Source organism: Solea solea, chromosome 15, assembly GCF_958295425.1.
Source record: "Solea solea chromosome 15, fSolSol10.1, whole genome shotgun sequence".
Lineage (NCBI taxonomy): Eukaryota > Metazoa > Chordata > Actinopteri > Pleuronectiformes > Soleidae > Solea > Solea solea.
The window spans coordinates 9850234-9876483 of NC_081148.1; the positions used below are offsets into that span (position 1 = coordinate 9850234).

A 26250-nucleotide genomic window follows, 5' to 3' on the forward strand; every position below is an offset into this window, starting at 1 on the left:
CTCAAACATCTTTTTAAAGGAATATTTTTGACATTTTGGAAAATATTGACGTAGGCGACAGATAAATGAGATGGTAACTAATCTTTCTGAAGGATGAATATGAAGCTACAGCTGCTCTGCTGAGATTCACACTCACCCACTCATCTCCTGCTCTCTGCAATGCTAAGCTAACTGACTGCTGGCTATAGCTTTGTATTTAGCGACAGATTTTAGCTGCCAGTAATAACCTGTTTCCCCAAATGTTGAACTATTCCTTTAACTGCCGGCAGATGAATCCATCCACATTTTCTTTTTTATGTCTTTACGGATTATTTAAATGAGCACGGTTAACATCTGCATCAGTCTTTTACATGGATCTCTAACCTCAGGCTGCCGTCTCATACGTCTACTTCTCTTTTCAGTGTTCACAGATTACAATCAGGCATGTATGTTGGATTCAATATTTAAATGAACTTTGTATATGTTTTATAGTGGATCAACTTAACAGGCGGTTGGTTTGGTTTGTTTTTTAGAGAAGGGTAAGTTGCTGCTGTAAAGGTTTGATGTTTATGGAAACGTATTTGGATTCTGAGTAAACTGACTGTCGAGTGGGTTAGAGACGATGTGTGTCTGCCTTTTAAGGATCTCTGGTAATTTATTTTTCAATAAAAAATGTTTACCTTAAGAATAAATCATTAAAACAACTCTTGTGGCTCCGTTGTGATCTGTTTAGAGAAGCACAAGAAGCAGCTGATGAGGTGAGTTATTACATTTTACGTTATATTTTTGGTCGTCATTTTTTTTAACACACTCACCTGTCTCTGACAAACACTGAGCACATGCTAACTGCAAGAATCACACAGGAAACAGGACGAGTCTCGTTTCTCATCAGTCTTTAACATTTTGACTGCAGGAAATTATGATGAATCTGCTTTATTATTATACAATGATTTTATCATTATCACATGACAGTCCTGAGTGTATAAGCCTGTAACTTTTTGGATGTGGGAATAAATCCACATGCGAGGGGGGATATGTAGTAAGAAAATGATGTCAGGGAAAGGTCAAAGGTCTTGGAAGCAGCAATATACTGCTCTGAAGAACAGAGTTCTGGCGTCAGTGTTTGGAACATTAGTTGAACTTTGAGACTATTTGAGGAAACAAACTAAACTGTCGTCCAAGACTTTTGAACAGTGCCAATGTTTAAGGCTAAGATGACCTTTCCCAAATCACTGTGTTTACCAATAGGAGGTTTCCAGTAAGTGAGTTTGGCTGCCAGGAAAATGTTTGTGATATTTTTGCAGAAATAACGAGGACTAATGAGTCATTCTGACCCAAGCGCTCATGTGCTCATGTGTTCATTACACGATAACTGGTTGGAATCTGCTCAGGGGAGGCTGAGCTGACTTGGGCTCCACTGCTGTGACATGTAACTTAGGCTGTAAATTCTTCACATCTGTCTTTGCTGTCAATTTTCTTCTTCCTTCTTTTTTCACGAACAGCGCTGCAAATCAAGGTAAGAGAGTGTTCTCTTATTTTTAGTGATGCAGCACAATATGACCGTGAAGACAGATGTGAAGTCGACTTTATTTGGCTTTATTTGGCTTTGACCTTTGCCTACATCATCTAGCCATCTCTACTTGTTAAATGCAAAGAAAAGAATTCCAGAATCTGGAACAAACAGCAATGAAAATATATTTCTACTGTGAACATTAACAAAAATGTGCTTATAACAGACAAATTACAAATGCTTTCTAAATTAAATTAAATTGATTAAATTAAATGAAAACCACAACGCCATGGGACCCAGGTCCACTTCGAGCTTGATGTTTTGGAAGGTGGTGTTGAAGTCATGATGGTGAGATCATGGGTCAGAGATCCAGAACCAGTGACTGACACAGAGGCATTTTCATTTGTATTTAGTCACATGCAGCAGCATGAGGTAAACACTGCGTCTCTTTCTGATTTCTTATAATTATTTGCAGCAAGAAGACCCAGGTTCCAGCCCCAGTTGGAACAAGGTTCTTTCTGCATGGAGTTTGCATGTTCTCCCTGTGTGTGCCTGGGTTTTCTCCAGCTTCCTCCCACAGTCCAAAAACATGCAATATGGGGATTAGTTACATTGGTCACTCTAAATTTACCATGTGAGTAAATGTGAATGTGAGAGTGAAAGGTTGTTTGTCTCTATTGGCGAATTTGCACCGGCTCTACTCGCCACGCCACGGTTTAAGTAGCGTTCCCACTGGCATAGGCGAGGTTCCGAGCGTGCTTAAGTAGGTACTATGCGATGATTGGTCAGGCTGCCGGCCGCTGATTGGCCAGAGTCCCGTCACAGGAAGAGACGTCCCATACAGAAATCAAGCCGAACAGCGCCGAACTGTAGATCACTTAAAACTACTTTACAATCCTAAAAACGCGTGTTAATCTCCAACAACTACCAGGGAAACTTCATTATTTAACAGGAGTCTTTTAAAGTGGAGTGGTGTATTTAGGGACAGCGCCGCTGATCGCGAGCGGCGTCACAGACCGCTGCCGCTGTAGTCTGTGGAGTAGGAGGCTGTACTCGGCAGACGTGTGGACAGAAATCAAGCCGAACAGTGCCGAATTGTAGATAAATTAAACTCGTTAATAATCCTAAAAACGTGGGTTAATCTCCACCAACTACAGAAGTCTGGTGTAAAGTCACTAGTCACTCGTGTGTGTGTGTCGCGTATAAAACGTCACCGCAGTTTCACTCCGCCCACGTTAAGTAGGTACTTTTTTGTAGTGGAGATGCAACCTAATCGTGCCGTGTTGTGTGTGTGTGTTAACTAATTAAAGGGCCACTACACCCTTTTTTTCTAATTTACATAAGTAAATGTGTGATTCGATGCTCAAACAGTGGATCTGAGATTCTTTACATGTCACATTCCCACAAGAGGAAGTTGGGATTGAAAAACAGTAAATTAAATTGACAAAAAGTCGACGTCAAAGTCCCTTCCTTCATAGAAAATAAAAAACACTGCACTGACCTATACCGTGTTTCTGTCGAGTTTTATGAGTAAAAAGATCTGGGAAAATAAATAAGAGATAAATGGGTGAAACTGCTCTTTAATGAAGAAATGAATGAAATGTTAAGTTTAACCAGTGATTTTCAATTTTAGTCAGAACCAAGTAAAGCTGCATTGTAACATCTGCTGCTGCTGTTTCCAGATGTTTCATCTCACTCCTCTCACCCTCACCACCAGTGCATTTCCAACAATGACCAACAGGAGGAGCCAGATGTTTAAAAATACGGGTTTATTTTTTTCTTAAGCTGCAACATGAAAAACATTTTCGTAGCATGTAACTTCAAATATGGAAGAGCAGACAAACATTGTGCTTATAAACAAACAGGCTGTTAAGAATTTTCAATAAAAAAAGCATCGAAAGGCCACAAAAACACAAAAAAGAACAGGCTGATGGGGAATCTAATCTCCTCATTCATTTTGTATTAAAACAAAACTACTACTTCTGGTACAAATATTATCCTACATGAGAGTAGGTTTAAAAACTCACATTGGCACATTTAAAGTCATAACTGTATTTCATCAGGAAGACGCAGTAACAAAAGAAACAAGGCCTGAATAATGTCACCTCCGTTTGAAATAACAGGGGTTTTTCTTCACTTCAAAACAACAGGAAAGCTTACAAACAATCGCTAACAAAAATAAGAATTATATACAGAGGTTTCCATCGAGTTAAGTGGCCCAGATTATTTGTTTAAACCTCGCCTTTAGGATTCTGTGCATTCTTAACATTCACTGAGATTCTGATCCACTTGTTATGCAGCATGTTTTCAGACGCTCTGCATTAATACTGAAAGAGTCGGGAGGGAGCAAAGCGCTTTTTTTGGACCTCCCTGCAAAGTTCCTCGGTTTTCCCACACGTCTTTTGTGTCATTTGATTTAAATGGAGTTAGAACGTTGCACTGCTCACGCTTACAAGAGGGAGTTCAATTTCAAACAGTCGGCCGCAGACGAGCCCAACACCTGCGTCACAGAGCCTCACGTGTACAAATGTGTTTAAGACTAATGACGTGTTTAACCACCGCGATACAATCCAACCCTTTTATTTTGACTATGATTGTGTGCAAAAGAACGTTTTTATGTATGAATGAGGATTCTGTGACGGGGCTCATGCTCGTCTACAGTCACTGTTTGGGCCTCATGGCTTGGCAGGAGTCTGATATCTGGCACAATTTGAAATACACTAAAAGACTTTCTCCAATACTTTTTACTTTTTTACACATTTGGTTTGAAAAACACTCTATTTGATCAGTAGCATTAATAAAAAAAAATAAAAATAAAAGAAACAGGCTGTTGTGTTTACAGGAAATAAAAACAAAAACATTCAGTAACATTTTCAGCTCATTTTGTTGCCGTGGTGATGAGACGAGACAAATCTCCACAGCCAAAGGCCGAGCTTCTCTGGTCTTTGGCCGCACTGCCTCCGCTCAGTCAGAGAGTTGTTGCACAGTTAGTCCAGATGTTGACAGGTTTCTCCCTGGAGGGCGAGACGTGGTCTACTCTACTTCTGCTGCAGGGTTTAGATTATGGCCCGGAAAGCAAACGACACTGCAGCGCCCAGCGCCAAGCCCAGGGACAGGAAGAAGGCCATGATGGCTCCTGCCGTCTCTGCTTCATGCTGAGCCACCTTCCTGTTGAGACACAACAAAGGGATTTAGTCATTTAATTAAATGATGTCTGTATTGAAGATCAACTGCATGTCATTAAAAGCAATGGTTTGACATTATGAAACGTGTCCAACTTTTAAATATGATCAAATGCCATTGGTAAAATTGTTTCTCAGTGTTTTCTTTTCACCCTTTACATTCCTGCTCTGCACATAATCTCGGCTTCTCACGAACACGGTCGTCCAGTATTGAAATGCTGCCCATTTGATTTGTGCAGCTCTAAACAACTGCCTGACATAGGCCTGCATGCTCAACCACACCTGTTCCTGCTGTTTACTGGATGCTGTCTGGACAAAATTTACACATAACTAACCAAAATATAATAATTACTAGAGCTGAAAGGATTACTCGATTCTTAATTTCATTTCATTTAAAGCTTTTTTCATGATTAAAACAAGATCTCTGATTGCTTCAGCTTCTTAAATGTGAATCATTTCTGGTTTCTTTGCTCCACATAACAAAGAAATAATTAAAAACTGAATAATTTTGACCTCCTTGCAAATGTAATAGTGACTTTTACTGTTTGTACTCACTGTATGGGGAGGGGGGGGCGAAAGAAGGAAGGAGGAAAAAACTGTATATGATGTGAATATATATATATATATATATATATATATATATATATATATATATATATATATATATATATAAATATATAAATATATATATATATATATATATATATATATATATGTATATATATATATATATATATATATATATATATATATATATGTATATATATATATACTGCTTTTTTTTCGTCAATAAATTTTTTTGGTATTTGTTTTGGTTTGTGGACAAAAACAAGACATTTGAGACATTTCCACATTTGACAAACACTGATCAATATTTTTTTAACATTTTCTGACATTTTATGGACCAAACGATTACTCGATTATGAAAATAATCATTAGCTGCAGCTCTAAATACTTTTCACACACTCACTCATTAAGAACAAGTCTGGCAGCAGGGAAAAAGGAAAACATGAAACATTTTAGCCTGAAAAATTCTATCATCATCAAGGACATTTTCCCATGTCCAATGTCCATGGAGAAAATAATCAGCATTTGTAGCTTTCAGGGACACAGGAGACGCTGTTCTGCTGCTGCTGTGTTTGATACATTTGTGTCACTTTGGTGAATCTGAACAAGGGATTTCAAAACAACGAAGTCACAAAATAACACAGGTGAACGTACAGATGGATGCAGCAGTGGATTCACAACTCCTGTGTGCCACGATGTAAAATCACTGATTTTCTTTATGGACTTTGGTGTGCGAGAGTGAGTGATTTACAGTCAGATGATTTTGAAATTTGACTGAAGCAGGTGTAAATTTTATGAGCTGAGTCTTTTGTTGAGAGGCTGTGTGTGTGTGTGTGTGTGTGTGTGTGTGTGTGTGTGTGTGTGTGTGTTATTTACTTGGGTCCAAAGCACATGCAGAGGCTGGCCAGGTATCCGTTGGAGAAGGCGAAGAAGATCATGAAGATGATGTACCAGGCGTCGTGGCCAAACAGCACAGGGAGGTAGTGACGAGGCATGACGTTACACAGCATGAAGAGGGGGATGAAGATGACGCGCAGAACCACCAGGACGGGAAGCCACATACTGTCTTTGCCCGGCTGCAGAGAGAGAAAAAGATGGAGAGAAACAAAGAGAAGAGAATGGAAAACGTAAGGGGGGGCTGATCTGTGAAACTAAGATCTATTTATTTGATTCATGTTATTTATTCGAATAAATTGCCACAAATTCATCTGTGGTTTGAAATATGCATCATTTTCTAAACTGTTAGAGATTACATTAGTGGCAAATACAATCATTTTAAATTAATCTACAGGGCTGAAACAAGTAAGTATTTTGATAGATGACTTGTCGTCGATCATTGAAACGATTAAATCGACTAATCGGGATAATTTGGCTTGTGCGAGTCAACTGAGCTGTATAAATGAGAAAGGCTGAACAATACAGCGAAAATTGATAGTTAACACGATATCAACATGTACGATGAACATTGTGGAGAAGATATTTATCCCCATATAGCAACACTCTCATACCCCAAGTACTTGGTGGGCAGAGAAATAAGAAGAGACCTCGTTAAACAACTGCAATGAGAGATATTGCAGTTAACATGCATCTAAACATTATGACTCCCTGTATTTATTGACAAATATGTGTTTTTTTTTGGGTTTGAACCAGCCAGTTACAGTAGAGTGTATGTGAGCGTGTGTGCCCGACAGTCAGGATCCTGTTATCCAAAGATAAATAAGCTCGCATGATCCCGGAGCAGCTGACTCTCCTGCCATCTGCCTCAATTTGGCCCCAAGATGCTGCATTCCAGTGTAGGTCAGACCACTTTAAACTCACTGTACTCACTTTGTACGGAGCCACTTGACTCAATTGGACCATTTGCTGTGGATTACGGGGAAATTAGACATGTGTGTGGCTTTTCTGCATTCCTGGATAAGGTTTTGAGGATGGCTGACTTAGCGATGACTGATAATTCAAGGAAATATGTCTATTTTGATCATTAATAATGTCCAATGTTCAATCTGAGAAGATGTTCCTCATCCTGTATCTGGAGGAGACACAGCTGAGAAGTCAATCCATCTACACCTGCAGCGGCACAGTAACAAATGCTGACCTATTTGTGTTGTTCTTATACTTTCTACAGTATTTTATTGTTTTATTGTTTGCTCTTAGGTCTATTAGTTCTTATGTTTTTATATTTTATTTGTTTTATTTATCTCTGATGTACAAGCACTTTGTTTCAGCTGTTGTTTTTTAAAGTGCTTTATAAATAAAGTTGGATCAGATTGGATATATACACACACACACATATACACATATATATATATATATATATATATATATATACACATATACACATATACACACTACATAGTTTAGTCCTACTGAGCATGTTGATAGACAATGTATTGTGCGTTTAACTGACCCACATACAGACGGCCGTCAGACTCCTGCCAGCCCAGTCCATCACATTGAAGAGGAGGAAACATGACACGGGGATGAAGTACATATCTGTAAAAACAAAAATGGAGCACAACAAAACTGCTGTTAGCGACCATCGCCGCTGTGGGTATGAAAGGTGGAGTGCAGAGTGTGAGGAACGGTTGCTACTGTCAGTTTGGGTTCACAGCTGTTTGTAAGGATTCCAGCTGTGATCTCGATTCATATCAAAACATCCTGATGTACTACGTCTCTCGCTGCTTTGTAGTTTTCATTCTGTGACTCCAGGTCGTGTGAATCCAAACCCCAGAATAGAACTGTGCTCCGTGTGGGAAAAAAAAATCTGCAAACTGTGCAGAGCTACACTTCATTACAAGCCGACATGGAAATTAAATCCAAATCAAGCAAACGTGTGAAATTAAAGCTTTGAAACATTTATTTTTCCAAGCCCATCTTTCTAGGGTGAGGATTAAATATTATCCCTGTCAACAATCTTCACATTGGGGGAAAAAAAGAAGAAAATAAAAAAGGCTTATTCCATAATACATTTGTGGATGACAAATGTTTGTAAAAGGGATAAAAATGTGGCACCTTTCCCTCTGAATGTTTTCCCTCTCATGTGTCTAAATTACTGGCTCACTAGGTCTGGCCAATGTGGACTAAATAAATAAAATCCCACTATATTTTGGTTGAAAAGTGATATAAAAACACACAGACTGTGTGACTGTTCCCTGCTCCAACATTATCCTTCACTGCACACACACTCACACTCACGAGAATCTGTGGTTTCCTCACATTGTTTAGGTGCTTTTACACACACACGTTTAACGTTGTCATGCTCATTAATTGCATCTGTGATCGCAAGGTGAAGCACTTTTATCGAGTCTGAGGATGTGTCCATTGTCATTGTGTGCACGTGTGTGTTTATGAGTGACATGGAGGGAGGGACTGCTGTCATCTAGACGTCGTTTCTCCCCCCCCCCCCCGACCAAAAACAGATCCAAATTTCCATTTATTCCACAAGCCATAAAAGCACTAAATGAGTTAAAATAAGCTGGTAATAAGTCATACAGCTGGCCCGGTCACACCCATGGTGCAGAGCGCTAGTGTGGGTAGAAAGAGTGTTCCTTATGTTGTCTGTTGTTCTCATGTGAATATTTGCTAGTTTCTGTGATTTTTCAGCTTCATAAATGTAAATATTTTCTAATTTCTGTGATTTTTCTGCATATTAAATGTGTATATTTTCTAGTTTCTATGATTTCTCAGCTTCTTAAATGTGTGCTGCACACCCAACTGCCCCACAGAGATAATATAGTCATCTACTACTACTAGAATAAAAGAGTTTGGTAAAAAGTAAAAACATGCTTCTGAAGTGTGGCTGTGAGAGCACAGCTGTACCGTTTTCTCTTTGATGCCAACCTGAGCATGGCTTTACAGTGACAGTGCTGTGGAAAACGGCCCAGCCCTAAAGACATACATACTCACCCCAGGCACTTCCATTAGCAACTGTGGACCGGACATCGGCGGTCACGGCAGGAAATGTTCCGATGGTGACGGTGAAGATGCAGCACACGGACAGAGCCATCACCCAGATCTGATTAAAGCATCAAAGAACATCATCAGTTTCATGATGGCAGGCTGCATCCACAGTAATAACGGCATGATCTGAAAACCAGTGGCGTGATAAAGCCGTCCTTTCACCTGTTTGAAGATGTTAAACACAGACATGGTGGGTTTGGCCTCGTCCTCCATCAGACCCGCAGGTCGCTTCTCTGCTGGAGTTTCTGAAAAGCAAACGAACAGTTCTCTCCATTATTTTACTAGCCATATTAAGGCAAATATCTCCCGTTTATTTGGGGTTTTCATGCAAGATTTCCTTTGTTTTGTAACATGGAGTTCTCATGACTCTCTCACATGCTAGACTGGTCTCACTGGTCAGAAGGACTGAACCAGACAAACCACGGCTAAGTAAAACTTGAATATTTGAGCACATTGAATGTACCTTTTTTAAGTAAGTCCATCTTGTTTTCCTCGTCAGCAGAGGGCCTGGATCCATTACTCTCCATGTAGTACTGGAAGAACTCCTGTTACAAAACAACGACAGTGAGGCAAGTCCTCTGAGCCAGTGGAGACAAAGGACAGGAGGTCACAGACTACAGAGACATCATCGTACAGTTTGCACAGCACAAACTGAATGAGAGTGAAATGCGGTAGTGGTGGTAAAACAAATACAAACGTACTAGGAAAATAAAACAAAGTCGTTTAACTCAGTGAAACAGTCTTACCATCCTGGGCAGGACGAAGTAGGACAAGATGGCCAGGAGAATGGCAACACAGGCGGTGATGAAGTAACCAAAAGCACTGTCCTGCAAGGCTGAACCACCTACACACACATCAAACACATATATAATCATTAGTGTTGATTTAAAGAATCAGTCAATTTTAAAAACTCATCTTGTTGAATTCAGTCTTTTTACCAACACTGAAAGTTTCAATTAATCTACCAATTATACTATACTTAAAAAAAACACTAGCCATACTTGTTGAGTAAGGCAAATCCATCAAAACAAGAAGCATGTAAAAAGGCTTCAATTATTATTATTCACCGTCTGACTATTGCTATATACCCATAGTTGCAAGTGATGTTCCCTTCGCTGATTTAATTTAAAAAAAAAATATGTACAGTATATTTAGCTCTTTTAAACGCTGAACCATCAGTTCTCTCAGGCACTTACATGGACTGCCTGTATACTCAAGTTTATTCAAATATTTGCAAACTGTGGCATTTGTTGTCGACGCCCAATGACAAGATGGTTATGAAGTTATTTTTATTATTTATTACGTCTTCATCAACAGAAACACCCCAACATTGTTTGTATGCTACATATTCCATTGAAAACAGGCCCTGCCAAGCAAAACTATCAGATCTGACCGAGGCAGCGCAGAGGAAGGTGAGGTTACGTCAAACTGCTAGACAACCAGGTTTTTTCAGCAGTAGAATTAACTTCCAAAACTTTTTTGTGGGCGTTTCTTTGCATTTACGGCCGTCTCGCTTGACCAGCACGATGCTAAATGACTGAATCTACACATGGCTATACTGAGAAACACAGAGAGCCATGTGGAGCTGGTCAGCTTAATCAGCATTGTGTGAACTGATTTGACAATGGTTTGAACATAAAGGACATTTGGTTATATTTACAACTTACACACTGTGGTTTTAAGAACAATACTTTTAATACTTCACCTTTGCAGCTTATTTTTCTGAAGCAGCTAACACAAAAAAAACTGAGCAAATAATTCTATATTCCTGATTCATTTTAGAGGAAAAAATGTCTCAAACAGCTGTCAGTATATGTTGCTGTTGTCCCATACTACCTCCTAAAATTGGTCCGTTGTGTTGTACACCATTTCGTGACAGTATTTATAAGAGAGGAGACATCCTAGTGATGTGTGTGTGAGACGTACTGGCCAGCGCGCAGATCATGGAGAAAGCAGCAAAGGTACCGGCCAGCCCCTGTCCACTCATGATGGGCGTGGTGTAGGACGCAGGCAGGATCCCTGCCAGACCGAACAGGCTGCCCTGAAGAATCGCCCCAAATGCTGGGGAGGGAAAACAATAAAAACATGTTTTAGAACCAGAAAAAAAGACCCTAAATATCCAGTACCACCTCAAAGAGAAAGTTGACGACCTTTCTGAAAACAACATGGAACAAAGTCAATGTTTTGAGTAACTGTTGCACCGCCAGTAGATAAAAATGTGTTACACATGTTTGGAAATCCATTAGCTTCAGAAATCTGGTAACAAGTGTCCACAAAAAGGAATGTGCCACAACAGATATGAAAGCCTCGAGGTCACAAAGTCCTCCTCTCTAAATGAAACATGATGGGTTGTTCCTTATGAAGATGTGGGGGTCAGGAACGGCCCAACAGAGAACAAGGAGGAGGATGAGCTTATCCCTGCTGCTCGTGGAGTCTTTGTAAATAAACAAACACAGTAAGTTTACAGACTGTTCTGAAGCTCAGTGTCGTCCGACTGTGTGTGTGTGTGTGTGTGTGTGTGTGTGTGTGTGTGTGTGTGTGTGTGTGTTCATTCACGAGAGAGAGGGATTTTCCCAGCACAGAGTGGATGCAGATGATTTTGATCAACAACAAAAACAAGAAAAGAGGAAGACGCATGGAAGTCATTCATCAAAATCATTTGATTGACACTACATCACTGTAGTAGATGTTTCCTTTGTGAAGGCAGCAGATGCATGGTTTCTGTTTTTTAGTGAATGCAATGTGTGTTGCTCTATTGATGGATTATAAGGAGAGGTGTTCCCCTTTCTCTAGCCTTGCTGGTGTAAATGTGGTCTGCTGCCAGGCTGTGTCACATCTGCACTTTCTTAGAAATCCTTCCACACCCACAGTAAAAACAAGAGTAATTAAAGTTGACCCCTTTTCACTCTGGTTACAGAAACAACGGTCAACGAAGGAATAACAATCAAAGTTTGTGGGGGATGATCAATAAACCCGAGTCCATCTTATTACAGCAACAAACACCACACGAAAAAGAGCAGATGAGGTTCGAACAGCCGAAGGGCTGTTATGTGTCCGTTTGATACAAGCTCTAACTTTTCCCTCAAAGAAGATATAAAGACTTCCTGCCGTGATCACAGGCAGACGATGTTTTGTGTGTGTGAAACTCACAGTTGATGCAGATGATTTTGATCATGGTGAGGGTGAAGAAGGGCATTGGCTCAATGTCCACTTTGACGAACACGGCCGTCAGCAGGAAAACCACTAGAATGACCGTCAGGCTGCCAGAGATCCGCAGCTTCTGAGGGATCCTGAGACACACGCACACCATGTCAACAATCCAAGCACAGACACCAATAATTCACATATAAAACATGGGAAGCAAATTGGGGAAATGTGACAAAAAAAAAAAAAGAAGCAATGTAAATGTGGTTTATAATTCTATGCAAGATAGAGCTCAGAACTATTTGCAACATATAGAACTAGAAACAAGAAACAGGGGTTTTATTCTGAGAAGTTAGATGTCATTTCAACAGAAAAAGCAAAGAAAATTGAAAAATAGAAAAGTTTATGAGAATGTTTGTGAGAAAAAAAAAGGGTCAGCATAAATGAAACAGTAAATATATTATAGGGAGAGACAGCGGCAGAAAAAGCAGTTAGGAAGAGAAAAGGGGAGAGATGAAGGAAAGCAGAGAACATAAATAGCATTCCTTGGTGTATTTGTGCAGGGGAAGAGGCGGCCATGTTCGGGTTCCACCCAAAATCTGTCTCAATCCTACTCTGATTAAAGCAAACATATTGTAAGACCTTCACATAACAGGACTATGAAATGTATAGCGGGTGTGTGCGGAGGGAGTGAAATGAAAGATAAGCATGAAAAATAAGGTGAAGAGTTTGCCTTGTCAACCACACACACACACACACACACACACACTTTTGTGTGAACATGCGAGAGTATGACAGGATGGATACCTCTGGTGTATGAAGGAGTTGAGGCAGGTGAAAATGAGCAGAGGCACCATGGCACACAGGGTCATCACATTGTTAAACTTCGACTCCAGGACATTGCGAGTGTCTCCCCCCTTCGCTGTGATGTTGGCCGTCTCGTTGAACGACAGACCGGTGGGCAAGTCCTTCAGTCTGCTGGTGAAGTACTGGAGAAACAAAAGGACATTTCATCATCATCATCTTGATGATGTTTCAATAGAAACAGCTAACATGGGACGGAGTTCATATGAATTGAAAAAGTTAGTGTCATATAGCTGCTTTAGGCTGTATTTGTTTCTGCTAGGTGACAAAAAATGAACAAAAATAATGAACTAAAAACACATTATTTCATGTTGCATGGTTAGGGTAAGATCGCCTTGCTTTTGGGTATACAACCAAAGTATTGAGTTGTGTAACTGAGTTAAGTGCTGCAAGCTGTTGTGACTGCAGCCCAAGGGCAGGACCACATTATCTCTCCCAGGAAAATTAAACTGAAATCCACTTTTTAAGAGGTTTAACCCTTTAAGACTCAAAGAGAATGGTGAAGGATCAGAGGAATCCACCTGGATGGGTTCAGGTCAGCCATCCTGAGTGAAACCAGGTGGTTTTGAAAGGAAAGGTAAATAAACAATCTTTGTTTGCTTGTTTTTTTTTTTTGTTGTTTTTTTTTTAAAGTTAAATGGAGTGGACCACAGGACCACCAACAGGGCTCATTCCAGAGGATTACAACTTTGTTTACCATTGTTGCAGTCATGAAGAAATTCCATGGTAAGAGGGTTCCCAGACCCAGGATGAAGAAAATGATCCATACTGCATTGTATCTGGGAAAGAAAAGAAGAAAAAGAATACTCACAAAAGTACATCAAATAAGCCCTTTAATGTGTTCAACTATATGTAATCAATAAACTATTTATTCATTTATCCAAAACTAGAGATGGGGCATGAACATTCTATCATTTGTATGAATATGGAAGGTCAATCATTTAATGTGACTATACATGAGTATAATTAAAAGATACATTGTTAAGAGACTGATGATTCTATCTCTTATTCATCCTGGCCACACGATGAAGCTTTGCTTTAACTCTAGGTCTAAGTGCTACAGAATGTATGGAGTCACTGTAGGTTTACATTTTTATTTTGTTTTAAAATCTGTGTTTTCCGGAGAATTTCCTCTGACCGCTCAGATGATTCAGACGCACAGAGTGTTCACACATGCTGAGAATTCAACCTGGTTTTCATGTTAAGTCAATTTACAATTATGACCATGTGTGTGTCCTATCAACTAGCATTTTTTGTATCCAAAACTCTGTGTTCACCCTAAAGCTGATAGTGACAACTTGAATTAGCAAAAAATAGATCTTCACTGAAACAAAAGACAGATTCTCTTACTTGTCCTGCGGTGCGCTGCTGGCCGTCATGGTTGTTGTTTGTAAGGTTAAGACACGTGTTCAGTCAAGAGATGGATCGGGGGCAGCAGCGAGTCTGAAATACACAGATAACAAACGTGTTTTCAACTCTTCAAATGTCTGTGCCTAAGAGACATTTTTATCATCGGCTGTCATCTGTCTCTCTACTCATCATACGTCATTACCATTATATTTTAAAGCACCACTGTCGTGTATGGACCGAACACAGCAATTTAATAATTGGCTGCATAATGTAATTTGAACTGAAAACAATGACAATGAACCAATTCAGCATCAGATATGGTGCCTGCATATCAACAACAGTGGTAAAAAAAAAACTCAAACTTTATAATACAGGGCTCCAACAATTTCAGCAAATAATTGACAATTCAATTTGTGTAATAAAGTCAAGTTCTTGGCTTTTCAGTTTCAGTGTGAATATTTCCAGGTTTCTTTGCTCCTCTATGACAGAAAACTGAATGTCTGGTTTTAATGAGAATTACAAGTCTGTGCACACAAACAAGGAATTTGACTTGGTTCCACTTTTCTCTTTAATACAACAAACGGAGAACAAAATTCCTCTACAATGAAAATAATAACTGGTTGCAGACATACTAACAACTTGACTTCCAAAGGTTTGTGCCATAGTCTTTACAGTTCTACGAAACATGCCATCAATGGTTAAAACAAACTTACTTGCAGCAGAGTACAACTAGCGGGAAAAAATGGCCCCTCTTTTCTCTGGTCAGATCCAACTGATAGAAAGACTGAACAAGCTCTATGTGCTTCAATTTATACCATACACAGGTTTGGTCAGTTGACATACCACTGTCTGCGGCACATTGAACCCGCCCCTCTTTGCATCTCAGTGCTTGTCCATCCCTCCCCTCTTCCCTTTATCTCAAAACAGTCCATCAAACCTCTTCTACACATCCTTAGTTATTATTATGTGCCATTGCTCTCTGACATCAACACCCACTCCACAGTTGTCAAATCTGTTCCTGAAGAAATGACGTTTGAGAATGAAACATTTGTGTGTGTGTGTGAATTCAGAGGAGAAAAAATGATGGGATGCATTTCAAATTGTTTTTGTTTTTCAGTGTCTGGCTTTTATACTTTTATCTGTTCTGAAGCCGTTGACATTTTGAAAAAAAGCATGATAGAAATGTTTGGTGATGCCGCCCAGCACTGCATCATTCTAATAGTGTATCAAGCGTGAACCTTCTCAGATGCTGAAAGTGGCCCAGGAATCATGTCCTCCTCTGCTCTGTCACACACTGTTGCCCAACTCTGTCTCAAGTTATTTCTCCTCATGTAATCCACAGCTGAAATGACTGCTGTGGCCTCCAGCTGGCTCTGCCTGATGCAACAGATCTGTTTCAACTATTCACGTCCTCTTTGTGGGTCAAATGACTAATGATGAGTGCATGCAGAGGGACATGGTTCTGTTTCATAACCAGAACCGCAGTGCGATTACTGGGCTTCCTCTAACTCTGGTCCAGGCGTTGACTGAAGCCTGTGTTGGTTCTCAGTGCTCCAAAAAATACTCCCAGATTTGAGGCAAAACCTCGATAAAAAAAAAAATGTGTTCAGTCTGTTTGCATAAATATTGATATACATTGAACCTTTGTTGTACTTCTATATTGAAGAATTATATAAGTGGCCCAGCCCTACCCGTGTTTTCTACATCAACATAATTAATTTCATATGATGGCACCTTTCACAGAAATAAAATTCACTAGCTATTAAAAAAATATTAAAATTTAGAGATCAAAACATTAAAAAGGGAAAACCTAGGCAAAAAAAGAGACGGAAAAAAAGACAATCTATAAAAACAGAGTAATAAAAAGACCAGTGTTCAATTAACTCTACTTATTGTTTGTATGCGAGTAGCATAACTTAGAGAAGGCAATTTTTTAATGACATGTTTGGGGGACTTAGGTTAACGTTCAAGGAAGCAAAAGTTCGAGTTTTGTGGTAGTTCATTGCCACTAAGTGACCTTGGCAGAGGTTTGTGCTCAGAGTGTTTCTCTAGTTCTCTATTCTGTTTTATTTTGCAATTATTCCCACTGGTTTTTTTTCACACTATTGCTCCCTTTTTTCCTGGCGTCATTTGCTCAGAATCTGATGGAAGACATGTGCTCAGATGACTGTGTGACACCTTGCCTAAACAGAGAAACTCGACAAAGGTCTCTTAAAAACAACACACAACAGACCAAATCAAGCTTAACAGCACAAGTCAAGTCAAGGCTGTCTCAGTGGATATGTGGACCCTCATGATGGATGTGAAGGAAAAACAATAACGGAATGTCACCTTTAAAACATTTTTAAAGGGTAGGCTGTGGAGTTATTGAATACCACGACAGTGCTATGAATGGATTATTGGTCTGTTTGTTCTCATGCAGGTCAGTTATGTGACACACTTTCATTCCAATGTTTTCTCTCAGGGAAGGGAGGAAGAGAACAGTGGGAAAAAAATAAAAAGGTTTTAGATGCTTTGGAAATACAATTCGATGTATGAGGCAGAGTTTAGGGATTTCGGGTGAGTTATGACAAGGGTATCGATATTTTTTGTATTTTGACAACAATGATAATAAGTCAATATACTTAAATTGTTGCTTGCAGATTATATTAATGGACACAAAGGAAAACAAAAATCAAAGTAATGAAATACAGTGTAGAAACATTCTAGAAAACATTTAGATGCTCCACTGCAAGTTAAACTGTGCAAGCAAGAGCAAATAATACAATAATTCCAAGAATAAATTGCAGAGGCTGGTGTCCCCTTGTTTTCTCCCTCTTAACATACCCATGGGTGGCTAACCTGTGTGACAAAGAGGATGCTAGTGAAGGGTCATGTGATCACGTAGGTCCACAAGTGGTCATGTGACACTGAATCCTGCTCACTGCTAATGTGTGGAGTTTTACTGGGTTTTTGCAAAGTCATTTAAACTCAATAACGTCAACTTGCACATCTTTCAGTCACGACATTATCTCAGAGAATACATCTTGCCCATCCCTAGTTGACTGTCAACAAGAAACTCCACATAGACGTATAGATGTAAACATGCTAAACTTGGACAGTTACAACTTTCTAACATTTGCAAAGGAGCTTGTGTTTAATCCTCTTCATTGACAGATTTTGGCAAGCAAATAACCTAAAGCATTCGTTATTAATACTGTGTAGGGCTGGGCAGTAATTTGATAACAATGTCAATATAATTTTCATCAACAGCAATGCAACAGAGGTTCAATCTATAACAGTTTTATATCTTCTGCACAACATTTAATGCACAAACATGCTATGAATGTTTTGCCTCAGATTTGTTTGTTTGACAAGCAACAGTTGTTTTCTGTCCTCAAAGAAGTTTAAAACCACTATCACCCAAGAGCAAAACTCAATCTTTAACTAGCTCACATTTTTTATTGTGAGAATTATTGGTAACTGGCCATGTGTGTATATATACACTCAGCAAGGACAGAGACTTCTCTCTAAAAAGGGGCACACACACACACACACACCATATCCCATTAGGTAAAGTGCATCTAAGCCATACCACATGAACTGGGCCTGATTGGGAGACGACTGTCTGTGAGAATGGTCTGTAAGGTTAGGTATGCGAGATGGGACAAAGGTCCAACAGATAGAATACTATATGTTAAACAGCAAGCATGCGCTTACTTAAACAGATTTTTACCACAACACTACGCATACACTGTGTGAACCTGAATGATAAGTCAGCAAGCCCAAGATGCCGAGCCATCGCTGATGTGTCTCGGTCAGGTTCTAGAGGTTCAAGCATCTGCAGTACATAGTTTGACCACTAGAGAGCCACACTGAAGTGTCCCTGCAGACCCACCTGGGGGAGCATGTGTGTAGACAGCGGCAGCTATTACACTGACACAATTTTTCAACTGTGTAACAAATATTCTTCTCCCACAGAACAGCTAAGATGATGTGTATAGTGAAGCATGCACATCAATATATAGGATTTATGGATTATATTGGACCTTATATTATATCTGTTTCGGTATCTGATCCAGTGATTTTGACCATTATCGGACCGATAACGAGTATCATATGGGCTCATCTCTAGTTTGAATGTCAATAATGTTTATATTGAAATGTTACACACTACCGTTTTAAATTTGACATGTTAATAGAAAATCTCAGCCAATTAACTATTTCTGGGGTTTTGTAGCTGTCCGTCCTTTAAAACACTGAAGCATGATGTCTTGGCAAATATGAACAATGCAAAGATATGTGAGCAAACTATTAAGAAGAAATTTAAGTAAACTCAGCTGACCTTCTGTACAGCTGCCCTGAATTAACTTAAACCTTCCTCCTGCCCTGCAGTGACTTAAACTTGGTGCTCACTCCAGCGTAATCAAACACATCAAAAAGAGAGGCTTACAGCTGCCGGTGCCACTGCTACAGGTGGTCTACAAGTGTGTATTGTCGGTGTTGTGTGTGAATTATTTGAACAGTAGATCAAAATAAGGGACAGAAATCCCTTAAATGACGGAGAATTCTCAGTTAACACGCAACCCCAGTATTATGCGTCTTCCAGGAGGAGATCTGAAAATGTCACCATATCCAACTTTTAATGTAACAAGGCCAGCTATTAACTCAACACAACATTAAAACTTATCTAAACGCCAAAGTCAATATTCAACTCACAGTTTAGGACAACTTGGCAAGCTCTGAAAAACCCCAAGAAAGATTAGTATTCTCACAGATCTGGGATTGCCTTTATTCTCTCTTCCACTGTTATCATGACAGTCAGATCTTGATCTGCAACCTGATTTTAATATACTAATTTCTAATCCTCACAAATTTAAAGGTAATTCATAGAAAGTGGTATAATATCCTCACCTAGTTCCAGATTGTGGTATAATGCCCCCATCTCAACCAATCCGACAGTTATTTTCTCAATCTTTCCCTTGTTTTTTCCATAAATTGTAAAAAGTGTCAATCAGTGTTTTCCAAACTTGAAATATTTTCTCCACAGACCAAAGCTTTTTCAGTTTACTATAATAATACTTTTGAGAATGTTAACATACAGTTTCAACAAGCATCCGATGACTCCACAGTTCCAAGTTCTTTAAAGCAGTTAAGCTCTTGGCGGCTCCTGTGAAAGTGCAACTTCACTAACGTGTAATTCGATAAATCCACCTGTGTACACGCCTTCTCTTGCTTTTACTGACTTAATCGCGAGGCATAGATCGGTTAATAATGAACGAACATGAACGAACAATAACAAGGTGGTATACTTAACTCGAGGCGCTTTGTTCCTTTCATGTTGAAAATGATTTTTCCTTTTAACTATAGCTGAACGTCTTTAATAAAAACATCACCATTGATTTACATATTCTTCAACATTACCACTGTAGCTATGAACTAAAGATACAACACCAGTCAGTCAACATTACATTTTAGTATCGGCTCAACTCGCTTGGAACCTCGCAGAGCAGGTACTAAAGCACCAGGTACTATCACTGTACAATGGAAAAGTGCCAAATGAATCACTTCTTATCTGATGATGTACTTTGATCTTGGTGTAACGTCCTGTATACTCACTGGCCTGGCAGTTAAGATATGAAACAATGTTTTTTTCCTCTCTCTCTCAGTTCAACCGAGAAAGTCAACAATATGAACACCTCACAGTCGCTCTTAGACATTTTTACTCGTTGTTGAGCGTTGTAAAAAAGGAAGACCCTCATGATGCACGACAACAGGCTAGATTTTCACTGCTTTCTGCTGTCTTTTGTGGGACATAAGGTTCATTTACACGGCACACCGTACTGAAGGTTTTCCACAGAGCAAATTAATTGCAATAACTCTACTACAACAATGTGTACGGGGAATATCTGCCAAATAACCCTACATTTTACATAGAAATACAAAACTTGATGGTTTTTGAGAGATGTCAAAACCTGAAGATGTCCCTATTTTCAGATGTGTGTCTGAAAATAGGGAAATCATGCTTTGCAAAAGTGGGATGTAATCATTGTATAAATAAGAGCCGGGAACAGGAAAAAACAGTCGCCAGGCACTAATGACAGCAACATGCAGGTCAGACAGCAGGAAACACTGCTGTCCATTGTTTGTAATTGTTTTGAAAGGTGTAGATGAAGAGCTGAATAATGACATGACAGAAGCAACTCCACTGACTGCACAGCACTGATGAATAAGACCAGGGACCAGACTCAAGTTACTTGCTTCAATCAGCCTGAAGGGGTGCTAACAAATGACACATGTCTCTTGATTGGAGCATAGCACTGGATAGCTCTGAAATTCATCAGGTGGGGACACCTACTCCTTTACAACAGTTGCTAATATGCTCTCAGTGGGAGGCCAATGTTGCCATCACGTCAACTGTTAAATGGAAACAAACGCGCTACTCTGGTACACTCATCTTTCTTCAGGGTCAGGAGAGTGGCAAACAGCACTGGCATGTGAGGAATCCCTGACTCACTCATAGCACACTAGATTTTTTAAAGAATACCAGAAACCTTTCATGTACACACAACAAAGTGAACTACATTCACTGCACACAGGTAAAAAGAAAAACCCGTGAGCCACATGGCACAAGCAGTGTCTGAGCTGCCCATTAACACCACACTTCTGCTTTGAGTCATCACTAACGAGCTTGAAATGCTTTCAAGTGATTTTTCCGCAACTTTTTCTGCCATCAGGTCCTGTGATTCAACAACTAACCACATGCTACCATTGCAAATTTCATTACAGCCACTCACGCACATGCTTTCTCTGAAGGCAGCAGAAGCACACACACACACACGTCCCATGATTTCCCACCATGGCTTGAAATAAAACATTTGATTTCTTTGTTGTGTGGAGCAAAGAAATCAGAAAATGATCACATTTAAGATGCTGAAAAAATAGAATCCTGTAACAATTAATCAGGTGCTTCAATTAAGTAGATTTTCAAATATTAATCACAATTTCATTCACGAACAGTATTACAGCTGAAGCTGCCAATGACATGAACCGTCAATTTTTTCTGTTATTAAATAAATACTTGACAATTTTTCAAGTAAAATAGTGAAAATGTCAAAAAAAAAATTTTAAATAAAGACTATGTCCATGTGCCCCAGAGTGTCCTCAACACAAGTGTGGAACACGACACAATGTGGACCAACTGGTCAGAGTTGACACCATATTACGATGTGTCTGTGATCTGCTGCACTCTGGTGCCCACGTTCACAGTAGTGACCTGCTCACCACACCCAAGTGTTGTAATTACAGTACAAATAATTTACTGTACTTAAGTACAGCATTAATGTATCGGGACTTTGATATTACTTTTACTCCAACAAATTTCCCCTAACCATCTTTGTTACCACCATATAAAATCAGAATAAGAAGAGTTGATAAATGGTTTGTATTAATAAGCTGCTTTACACTACAGTTTTGCCATTCACTCCCACACTCATACAGCTCATCGTTTACATGCAGCTCATTTTCTATCACACCCATTCACACTCTGTCATCAGGAGCAACTTGGGCTGAAGTGCAGTCAAGATAAAGACAATAACACTGTCTGTGACTTTATGTCACTGGGGATTTTTTCCTTTGATTTGTGTGTGGTGATCTTTATGCTTGTGGTTCCTGTGACTGTCCGACACAAAACAAACTGATGGAATTCAAACTGAGTTTCCCCAAACATTGCCCACCACATATTGCCCTTTGTTCCCTCGTGGTGTTTTGGGGGGGTAGATGAATCTAAAACAAAGCAACTCAAATACTTTTAACTTTACTAAGTGAACATTTTGTTACATTTCTCGTATCTGTAAGTTAATAGTTTGTAGTTGTGTATTGCTGATGGAAGTAATCAAGCATCCTGTGGAGATACAAGTATGCAAATTAAGCAAAAACGACAATACATGTTGCTTTTCAGAGTGGGAATTTGTTCGTTTTCTCTCATTGCATATAATATTGTGTAGTTTTGTACTGTCGGTGGAGCTAAACAAGTAATGAGGGGACTTTTTTTTTTTTAATTACGCAAAACACATGTCATTTTGTGCCACCGAGTTGCCATCTGTCCGACAACAGCGTGACTATGATCAAACCTGTAACGGAACAGTGGCAGATGAACCACGCTTCTTCACGTTGGCGCTAAATTTAACTTCCCCCAGATACGGTGAACAAAGGAGGACACACGCGTTGCCGTTCGTCCTGTGACAAAGAACGGGACCGTGTCCTTTCTGTTCTGTCTCTCAGGAGAAGTCAAAGACACCGAGGCTGAAAGTTAAAAACGGACAACAACGGGCCATGTGGGAAACAGGACGCAAAAGCCACGCGCCAAGTCACCCGCGCTGACATTATTCAAGCACATCCGTCTTCCCGCGTTAGTCTGGACAGAGACTCCTGTTTGGTTAGTTTACGGTGTTTAAATTAAGACAGAAAACGTGTCCTACCTTAACAGAAAGAGTGGGTGAAGGTTGAAAGAGCCTGGACAAGTCTGTGTCCTCACAGTTCTGCTGTTGTGTGTGAAGCGGTGGCTGTAACGGCTGCGTCCCGCGGCGCGGCGGCTGATATAAACTCCGCCCACATTCAAGTGTGTGTGGATACTACACGTGGGTCGTCGGTTTGTGTATGGACGGTACGGTGGAGACATGTCCCCCACCAATACTTGGAGAAAGACAGAGTATCCCTGTCAATATGAGAGACAAGGAAATGTGTAAGTGTGCGGTGACACGAGAGCGAGCAAGCCGATTTTACGAGCGTCAGTGAACATCACAGCCGAGTCACAGATGCGACGAGGGAGGTGATGTTCAGGTGATGTTCTGTTCTGTTCTGACAGTCCAGAACTTCTTCACACAAGCACATATTCTCGTCTCCCCCTTTCTCTCTGACATGCACTACTTAATACACCGCGTAATTCTGTCCATGTACACTCATTTTCTTCTTTTACAGACAAAAAAGAGGCATATCAGCACTCAGCGGGCCACATCAAAGCAGTGTCCCTACACTCTTAAAATGGCAGTGAAGGTAGCATTTATTGCATCACTACTGTCTGACAGTGTTTGATTTGTCTGACGTCCCTGACTTCTTGACGCCCCTGAAGGCATCTTCGAGCGTGTACTCTACAGAGGCGGGGAAAAAATGTTATCTAATTTTGAAGTGGGAAGACATTCAAATGTCATGTGCTCCCCATGACATTTGGGATTTGTTTTCTTTGAGTGTATATAATGATCTAAAACTACATAAATCACAAGAGAGATGTATGTGTATATCACTCACAATGACAACTGCATTTATGTAGTTTTAGATCATTATATACACTCAAAGAAACAAATCCATGACACTACATCACATTATTTTCCATGATTGGGAGCATTACTCACAATGGCCTGATATATTCAAAAACACTCATTGGTGAATATGGACACAGAAAACAGTGGCTACAGTAGTTTGGAGTTTCTGTCTGCTCATTTATCCTTTCACATATCCATAGATAGATAGATAGATAGATAGATAGATAGAATAAAATAACAGCAAAATAGGAAACATGGTTAAAAGAACAAGAAGATAAAATGATGTGGTGTGATGACTGGATGGATGGATATTTATAAAACTATATGTGTGGATTGAAATAAAGGAAGTTTTTTTTTTCAGATTGTCCCATGAATACAGTAAGTCTGCATTATTCACATGTAACCATGCAGGCATTTAGTACATAGCAAATCAAATGGCTTAAGACTTGACAGATGTATAGCTCGTAAAAAAGCAACAGCTTTACAAATACTGAATTCTTGACGAGTAACTGAAATAAAAAGTTTGTGCTATTATACAATACAAATGCCCTGTAAACCTGTCTGAAAAAAACAAAGCAAACATTACACAACTTTCTCTTCTGCGTAGTTTTAGGGCACCTCTTGTTTTCATAAGTGTCTGTGAGAAGTGACACCAGTGTATAATTTCATCAAAGCAAAGCATGTGTGTCTGTCTGAGCTGCCATACCAAGGCCTTGTTTTCGTACTGTGTGTGAGTCTGGACACACCAAGTGTTGTCTCTACTGTTTGCTCATAAAGTCGTGGTAGGTGCACAGTTATCCACACCCTGTCTACCCCTGTCTAAAAAAAGCCTGCTGTGGTTGAGGGCACAAATCATCTGTGAAGGAGTTTTAGTCCGTCTGCTTCCTCACTGACCAAAAAACCCAACGTGCAGAGGCCAGAGCCACAGAAGACTGAGGGGCCACTGTGTTTTTCTGCTGGTGTGAAGACACAAAACTACACTTCATTTCCATCTGTGACTTTATTTGGTGTAGCTGAATATGTCAGCTGCTCTGTCATTACTCTCGGGGTCTCAGACTTGTTTACTAGATTGCGTAGCCAAAAACGGAAAGTAGTCAGCTGCGTGTCAGTGAAAAAGGGCAAAGCCTTGACAGAGTATTTCCATGGACAGAGGGGGGAGAAAATAAGAGAGGGAAGAGTGGAACTGTGAAGTAGAGGCAAGAATAAGAATGAAAGGAGAAGACGCTTTTATCAGAGGAACACATTCAACAATTGTACAGAACAATGAATGAATTTGGAAAAAGGAAATATGGAAAAACATGATGAAAAAAAGTAAACTTGAACAGAGTCTCAACTGCAGCTCTGCAGATGCAAATTCCCTTGGGCGTGTTCTTTTTGAAATAATGATCCATTTGAATGTTAAAAGGTTTTTCTACTGAGACATTTTAGACCATGTGTAGCCACTTTTAGTAATCTTATTCATGATTGACAACTACTTATCTTTAATTGAAGAAAACAAGAATAATCACAGTCTAGCCAGGCTGACTCAAGAGTCACAGCTCTACTGAGCCGTCTACTAGTCGTGACGAGGTAAATTGGACTAAATTGACCGTAGATGTGTGTATAATAAGAGTGAATGGTTGTTTGTCTCTATGTTGCCCTGTGATGGACTGGTGAGTCAGTTGAGACTGGTCCAGAGATTGGACTTCACAAGCTTCTTTGTAAATAAAATAACATCATTTAGAGGAAAAAAACAGTGGTACAGATTTATTGTCCAGTACAACAGCTTTTACTTTTTAGCTGTGCTCGAGCTGAGGCCGTAGTCTGTCTATGTCAGGAAATGGGACAACTTTCAGAGTCTAAGTATACAGTATATGAGTTAGAAAATCGATTTATTGGCCATGTGCATCTGACTCCACCGCCGTAGGTGCCGCTGTATCTCTCTATGAGCTAGTGTGTATTGATTCAGTTTCCTGTTGATCTTTATGTCACAGAAAAACAAACAGTGAATGGCGAGATGGACCATGCTGTGGTTCTGTATGTTTCATATTCATACATGTTAATCATGATACAAATTAGATGGAGCATGTCTCTTGTGGTTGTTGCGTTTTCCACCAACAGTACTGCAGTTTATACAACAGTTCCATATTAAATCATGTCATTCTCTCCTCATTAACAGGTCGTGTGTACCCCAAGCTTTTCAGGGTCCTTTCATCACAACCAGCCAAGGCAGACGGCTGCATATCTTTGAATCTGGTTCTGCCAGAGTTTACTTCCTTTTAAAATTTGTAAAAAAATAAGAATTTTGTTCTCTCCAATAACACCAAGTGTTTGCTTATTGTGTGAGCTGTTGGGTTTCTCCTCTCTCTATAATATTGTAAGGTCTCTGTCTTACTGTGTAAATTGAGATAATGCA

The 26250-nt window shown here is 39.7% G+C and overlaps 1 protein-coding gene across 5 annotated transcripts in view; it reads right to left on the reverse strand.

Moving 5' to 3' along the window:
- Positions 1 to 3241: 3241 nt before the first annotated feature.
- The window catches only part of LOC131474062 (equilibrative nucleoside transporter 1-like), a 34806-nt gene continuing 11797 nt past the window's right edge, over positions 3242 to 26250 (reverse strand). For 2 of the 5 annotated variants that reach the window (XM_058651797.1, XM_058651798.1), the window contains exons 2-13: positions 14557 to 14649; positions 13904 to 13985; positions 13150 to 13331; positions 12349 to 12488; positions 11125 to 11259; positions 9945 to 10042; positions 9662 to 9743; positions 9361 to 9443; positions 9145 to 9253; positions 7646 to 7731; positions 6115 to 6314; positions 3242 to 4657 (exon numbers count right to left, since the gene is read on the reverse strand). In XM_058651797.1, coding sequence (XP_058507780.1) covers positions 4546 to 4657; positions 6115 to 6314; positions 7646 to 7731; positions 9145 to 9253; positions 9361 to 9443; positions 9662 to 9743; positions 9945 to 10042; positions 11125 to 11259; positions 12349 to 12488; positions 13150 to 13331; positions 13904 to 13985; positions 14557 to 14585 — 1338 coding nt within the window. In that variant the 5' untranslated portion in view covers positions 14586 to 14649 and the 3' untranslated portion in view covers positions 3242 to 4545. Of the gene's footprint in view, positions 4658 to 6114; positions 6315 to 7645; positions 7732 to 9144; positions 9254 to 9360; positions 9444 to 9661; positions 9744 to 9944; positions 10043 to 11124; positions 11260 to 12348; positions 12489 to 13149; positions 13332 to 13903; positions 13986 to 14556; positions 14650 to 15269; positions 15371 to 19637; positions 19792 to 23015; positions 23369 to 26250 lie in introns of those variants that run through there. The other 3 variants (XM_058651794.1, XM_058651795.1, XM_058651796.1) reach the window with 3 other exon arrangements.